The sequence below is a fragment of the Aplysia californica genome, unplaced genomic scaffold, assembly GCF_000002075.1.
Source record: "Aplysia californica isolate F4 #8 unplaced genomic scaffold, AplCal3.0 scaffold00320, whole genome shotgun sequence".
Classification (NCBI taxonomy): domain Eukaryota; kingdom Metazoa; phylum Mollusca; class Gastropoda; order Aplysiida; family Aplysiidae; genus Aplysia; species Aplysia californica.
In genome coordinates, this window is record NW_004797590.1 from 418,733 (window position 1) to 425,486 (window position 6,754).

A 6,754-nucleotide genomic window follows, 5' to 3' on the forward strand; every position below is an offset into this window, starting at 1 on the left:
GGGGGGGGGGGGCTGCGTGTATAAGTGAGACCTTATTTTTCTGTTGTGAGAAAATTTGTCCACATTAAATGATGATGTGCAGGCTACCTTTTTCGAGCTACTCGAAGTTTTAAACCTCGACCGCAACGCTCTTTAGAATTTGTATGTCACAAAGGTCTTTGGCGACGCAGATTGTTATCCCATGTGATGACTTCGACCTTGCAGATGAAATTTTAAAAAACAAACAAACCCAAAATTAATGTTTTTAGGCACACGTGGACACAATTTAGTTAATTTAAGTGGCAGATTTCAACCCAACTTGTTAGGGCCAACACGGGTAGAGACGGATATAACATCCCAGCAGAAAGACAGATATACTTCAGTAGAATTCGGCAAATGGAAATCGAACTCAGGTCTTCTGCGAATGACGGCGATACGTATAACTGCTACACCACAGGTGTCTTGTCAAAATCGCCGGTGACACACGATTGGTTTAGGTGAAGATGACCGTTTTCTTGTAGTAATTTGCAAAGACAAAAAGCATCCTAATTATGTGATATTTCGTTTGTTTGGTGATTCCTTGTAGCATTGTTGTCTTTAATGCAGCCTCGTGTAAACCTGAAGCGCATGGTCTCAGACTAAGAGTAATGATTACTGAATGATCTCAAGTCGTGGGGGTAGAAAACGTCAACCATAAGTCATAGCGAAAAACCAGCCAGTTCAACCATAGTTGCATAATCTAAATCCAACAATTGTTATAAGATTTGAGGTAAAAATGTCCTCAAGCAAGATTACCACCTACGTGTTGCAATCGAAATTTTAGCCTGTTGGAAGTTAGAATATAAGTTCTCACTAACAGAATCACAACAAATATTTTAGTTGCCTGTAACCTTTAATGTGGTACATCCAACAAGATCAGTGTGTTTTTTTGGACATTTGCAAGTCGCAGCCATCTGGGATCAGAAGGTGCGGCGCGAGCCAAGAGGGGCATTGTCTGTGGGCTCTGATTGGTCAGTAGAACAGATCTTGGTTGTCTCGAGGGTGCTGGCAGTCTGTGTGTTTGAAAAAAAGGAGGGGGGAAGCTCTCGGAGAGACTAGATACATACTTAATGACCATACTATTACGCAAAGGGGTTTTCGTTGGGTCTGAAAAGTGTAAAATAGTATCAGTCCAAACTTTGTGTGGGACCGTTTACTTGCGTAAAATGAAGGTAGTGTAGGTTGGGGGTACTTACGTTTTAACCTGAAAGGTTTTTTCTATAAATAATAACACTATGTGAGTCACGTTCTTTAAGAGTTAATTAACACCGAGTGAATTCTTATTTTGTAAACATCAGACAAACTTGGTCTTAGATATGAGATAAGTGTTTACCATTACAATGAGATAATAATATTCTTTGGGCCAGTTAAGCATGGTTATTTGACGGCGCCAATACATGTTTCTTGGCCTATATATTTTTAAATCTCGAGACTGTTCGCCATTCAGACTAAATAAATAAAATCCTGCATCAAAACAATTACTCCCATGATAATAATATGAGGGTACTCTAAGCGCTGTTGACAGATCTTCTTCTTACTTCAAGTACGAGATCTGAAACAGACCTTAGAAATCATGGCTAGCCACTCATATCTCAAATCGGATGTTCTCAGAATTTTTTTTTCTGCAACCCCCTTTTTTGAAGTTCCTGAAATAAATAATATTTCAAGTTCTTTAAGTATATAATATTATAGTACTGAGCTCGCGATATACACTACAGTAGGGAAAAAATCTGACCAGTCTTGTTGTCTGTTGTCCTCAGAGTCTACGCCAACGGTCTGCCAGCCGAGCAGGTTGCAAGGTATTTTTGTGTTTTTACGCCTATCCATCCATCCATTCATCAGTCCATCCATCTATCAGACTATCCATACATGAATCGATCCATGCATGAATCCATCCATCCATCAACTCATCCATTCATTTGCGAACTCCGCCACCTTCCCATTCATCCGGATCCATCAACCCATCATTGAATTCAACCATGCGGCCATCCAACCATTCTTTTCATCTGCCCCTGTAATGATTCCTCATTTATATCTATCCATCACACCATCACACCCATTTCCACGCAGATTGTGAGATCACGATAGGTACCTCTGAAAACAAAGAAAGAAAGATAAAAGAAGTATTTTTAAAAAACTATCAAGCATTATTTTATCTTATCTTATCTTTTCCATCCTTTGGTTCATTCATGCACCCTTTCATCCACCCACATCTACTGACTTACCTTTTCATTTACGTAATGATACCTTTCGCAACGTTTAATTTTCTACGTCTCACTCATAATAATGCTCTATCTTTCCTTTTCTCTCCTTTCTCCTCTGTCTCTCCTCTCTCTGTCTCTCTCTCTCTCTCTCTCTCTCTCTCTCTCTCTCTCTCTCTCTCTCTCTCTCTCTTTTCTCTTCTCTCTCAATATTTATTTCACTTTTCTGTCTTCCTTTCTCATTCTCATCCCTCTCTTCATCTCTTACAAATCTCCCTCACTCATATCTCCTTCTTTCTCTTTCAGAATCCTGGACTCCAAAGCCAAAGGTTTCCCCAAAGGCTCCCTCGTCCTCGCCCACGTTGGCTGGAGAAGCCACGCCATCATCAACGTCAAAGAGCCCATGACCTTGGGATTCCTACCCGAGATCGTGCCAGAAATAGCTGGACTCTCTCCTTCCCTGTGGCTCGGAATCATCGGCATGCCCGGGTAAGTGCTCACTTGTGTCTGAACAAAGCATCTGAACAGTATCCCCACACCCCAACCTATCTTATTTCAAGAAGTTTCCCGAAATATCTGGATGCCTAGAAGTTTGTTGTTTTTGTTGTTGTTGTTGTTGTTTTTGTTGTTGTTGTTGTTGTTGTTGTTGTTGTTGTATATGTGTGTGTGGTAGCCTATCCGTTCGAAATGTTTGGAGCCCCGAAGAGCGTGCTCTTCGCTAGGGCCACCGCCTCTCTTGGGTAGCGGGTGACGCAGTCCAACCTCCCTGAATCCTTCCCGAAGAGATGGCACCGCCTGATGTTGTTGTTGTTGTTGTTGTTGTTGTTGTTGTTGCTGTTGTTGCTGTTGTTGTTGTTGCTGTTGTTGCTGTTGTTGTTGTTGTTGTTGTTGTTGTTGTTGTGGTTGTTATTAGCGATTCAGTGGCATCTGAGCGTTAACTCTTCTGCACGATGCCATTTTGTAATAGCTGCATGTCTGTTTTAATTGTTGTCTTGACGAGTAGAGTTAGTTAGATATGTGGGGTAGCTTGGGAAGAAAACATCCCCTCAGATCAGTTAGTTTTCAACAGAAGAACAGATGATGCTGTTCCGCTGTCTCTGACGGGTAGTCACATAGTGGGCAGGCAGCAGACTGCTTTACTCCAATTCGGTTGAGATGTTGATTGAAGGGCACATGTTGTGTTCTAAGTTGGAAGATTATGGATTGATCTCCCCTCCTCAACTCATTGATTGGATCTTTGACCAGTGGTTTATTCATGGGGCCTTACATCATCTTTTCTGTCATACTAGAGGTTACATCTCTGACGTAGAGGTTGTCGTTCAATGACTCGCCATTGCTTGCGGTCGCTAGCTGCCGTCATATTCTCTGTTATACTTAGGCCAGTCCATTTCTTGATGTCGCGGGTCCACATTGTTCGTTGTCTATACATTGTCCTTGTCTCAAGTCCTGCCTTCGAGTATCTCCTTCGCAATGGTCTGGTGGCGTTTTATACGACCAAGCGGTGCATCTGACACACCTCATTATTTTTCTTTTTCGCTTTCCAACCTAATTCTGGACACTCTGTGGCAGCACCACATCTCAAACGCGGGTATTTTGTCTTCTTCTGCCTTCGTTAAAGTTAAAGTCCGGGTCTCAGCGTCCGACAGAAAAATGGGAAAGATGTAGCACTCTGAAGAGAAGACACCAAACGCAGAATATTTCGCCCACTCACATAATATGGTGACGTCATGTATTTATATATCTCTATCTGCATCTCTGGTGTCATCCATTTATTTCATTTAGTAGGAGTTTTACTCGCAACACAACTAGGTCATACAAGTACCCGAAGAGTAGAGGTGTTACTAGGGGGCAACATTTGAAGAAAAAGAGGAGGATGACAGATGTCTGATATAAAAGAAGAAGTAAACCACAGCTTAGTACCCGCCATATTTATCTTCCACTCCATTTCTTTCGAAGTATGTTTGTTTGCCTAACGCAATGGAAGCACACAGATACACTAACGGTCATAACTTGGTGCTAGGAACGAGAACGAGGAAGAAGAAGAAGAAGGAGAACGAGGAGGAAGAAGAAGAAGGAGAACGAGGAAGAAGAAGAAGAACGAGAACGAGGAAGAAGAAGAAGAAGACCGAGAACGAGGAAGAAGAAGAAGAAGAACGAGAACGAGGAAGAAGAAGAAGAACGAGAACGAGGAAGAAGAAGAAGAAGGAGAACGAGGAAGAAGAAGAAGAAGGAGAACGAGGAAGGTGCTGGGTAATGGTTAGACGGACAGACAGAAACACGAGATGGAACGACAAAAAGTTAGACTTACACATGACGTCCTCCAAACACACGATCGAAATCTGTGTAGTGCCACATTTATCTTTTAACCTGTGACATCATTAATAAAGAAATAACTAAAAGACTCGATTTCCATGACCTGTGACTCAATTTCCCTGACTTGAGGAGACGTTACCCACGCATCCTCTGACATCATTCGAACATCCACTGACCGGAAGAACGTAATATCTCCCACAGAGTGACCGCCTACATGGCCTTTCTTGAGGAGTGCAACCCCAAACCTGGTGAGGTAGTTGTGGTCAGCGCAGCGTCTGGTGCCGTGGGCAGTGTGGTGGGACAGCTGGCCCGTGATAAGGTAGGTTGAGAGTTCGGTTCTTCGTTTAAATATCTTTCAGATAGCTTTTAGAATGTTCTAAGACCAGTTGCAAATTTCTTTTTTTCAGGAGACAGGGAAAGTAATTCCATTAAAAAAACAACGAAACAATTTTACTAATATTATGTATCTGTTCTTGCCTTTTTCAATATTTGATATTTACTTTTGTTCGACAAAATGATAATATTAATATTTCTCGAGCACTTACAAGCAATACCACAGATATACCCGAAAGGAATAAAAATGTAAGGCTTAGTACAACTTGTCAGCTGGTTGACGATCTTTCACACATCAGTTAAGTTATTCATGCATTTCCATGTGTGCGAGAATAACACTACTTTTTATGCCCTTATAATTTGCATAATATTCAGGGCTGCACAGTGATTGGCTCGGCCGGCTCCAAGGAGAAATGTGATTGGCTGAAGTCACTAGGTTTCCACCACGTCTTCAACTACAAGGAAACTGCGCCGGAAGTAGCTATGAAGCAGTATGCTCCAGATGGAGTTGATATCTACTACGACAACGTGAGTACTTGTGTGTGTGTGTGTGTATGTGTGTGTGTGTGTGGGGTGTGTGTGTGTGTGTGTGTGTGTGTGTGTGTGTGTGTGTGTGTGTGTGTGTGTGTGTGTGCTTGTGTTTGTATTTAATTTTTAATGCAGGGCAGAAGTTAATGGACAGTTCATGTTGATGGCCGACATACAGACAAGGGGTGAGAAAGAATGTTGATGATGATGATGAAAATGATAATTTTTTTTTGTTTCCGTAATAGGCCTGGCGGACTCAACGAAGAAATCTTCGAGCGAGTGCGAGGCTCTTTTTCGGCTCCATTGTCATTATACTTAAAGGCACCTCCACTCGTCCAAATAACTCCGATCTAAGTGCCATTGTTCCTGGACATTCAAACATAATGTTTGATATCCTCCTTTTCATGGCCCCATCTTCAGCAACATGGGCTGAGCTCTTCATTTACAAAGTTCTTATACCATGATGATGATGATGATGATGGTGATGATGGTGATGATGATGATGATGATGATGATGATGATGATGATGATGAATTTAACTTGTTTTTCCAACAGGTGGGAGGAGACCTCAGGGAAGCTGTATTCAACAACATGCGAAGGAAAGCCCGAGTGCTCATCTGTGGTCAGATCTCTGTCTACAACAAGAATAATGACACGGGTACGATCAAGTCGGAGTTTCTGTTATGTTGTCGTTATTGAGGTTGTTGTTTCTGTTGCTGTTATTGTTGTTGCTGTTATTGTTGTTGCTGTTATTGTTGTTGCTGTTATTGTTGTTGGTGTTGATGCTGTTCTTTGGGTTGGTGTTTTTGCTAATCTTGGTACTATTGTTGTTGTTGTTGTTGTTTTTTGTTGTTGTTGGCGGTGATGTTTATGTTGTTGCTATTGGTGCTGTTACTGTGTTGGTGTTGGCGTTGTTGGTATTAATATTGGAGGTCTTATATTGTCGTTACTACTGTTATTGATTTTACTTTTGATGAAGCTGTAAAAACAAGCTTCGTTGATTGGTGACTTTCTGCAGGACTAAGTTTATCATGTACTTTTTTGGGGGTCTTGTTTCATTAAAATGTCTAGGTCATGTAACAAACTAAAAAGTGGTTGGTCAGTGTGTGCTGTGATGTCGTCTGCTCCTTCTTTCCTATCAAATATCTATATTTTCCCTATCTCTTCTCTCTCTCTCTCTCTCTCTCTCTCTCTCTCTCTCTCTCTCTCTCTCTTTTCCTTTGTATATTACTCTCTAGTAACTCCTCCAATCGTTTCATATATATCTCTCTCTCTCTTTTCCTTTGTATATTACTCTCTAGTAACTCCTCCAATCGTTTCATATATATCTCTCTCTCTCTTTTCCTTTGTATATTACTCTC

The 6,754-nt window shown here is 41.4% G+C and overlaps 1 protein-coding gene across 1 annotated transcript in view; it reads left to right on the top strand.

Moving 5' to 3' along the window:
* The window catches only part of LOC101848669 (prostaglandin reductase 1), an 8,511-nt gene extending 2,419 nt beyond the window's left edge, over positions 1-6,092 (top strand). The window contains exons 3-7 of the mRNA XM_005102316.2: positions 1,779-1,817; positions 2,526-2,708; positions 4,734-4,851; positions 5,241-5,393; positions 5,949-6,092. Coding sequence (XP_005102373.1) covers positions 1,779-1,817; positions 2,526-2,708; positions 4,734-4,851; positions 5,241-5,393; positions 5,949-6,092 — 637 coding nt within the window. The remainder of the gene's footprint in view (positions 1-1,778; positions 1,818-2,525; positions 2,709-4,733; positions 4,852-5,240; positions 5,394-5,948) is intronic.
* Positions 6,093-6,754: the final 662 nt, after the last annotated feature.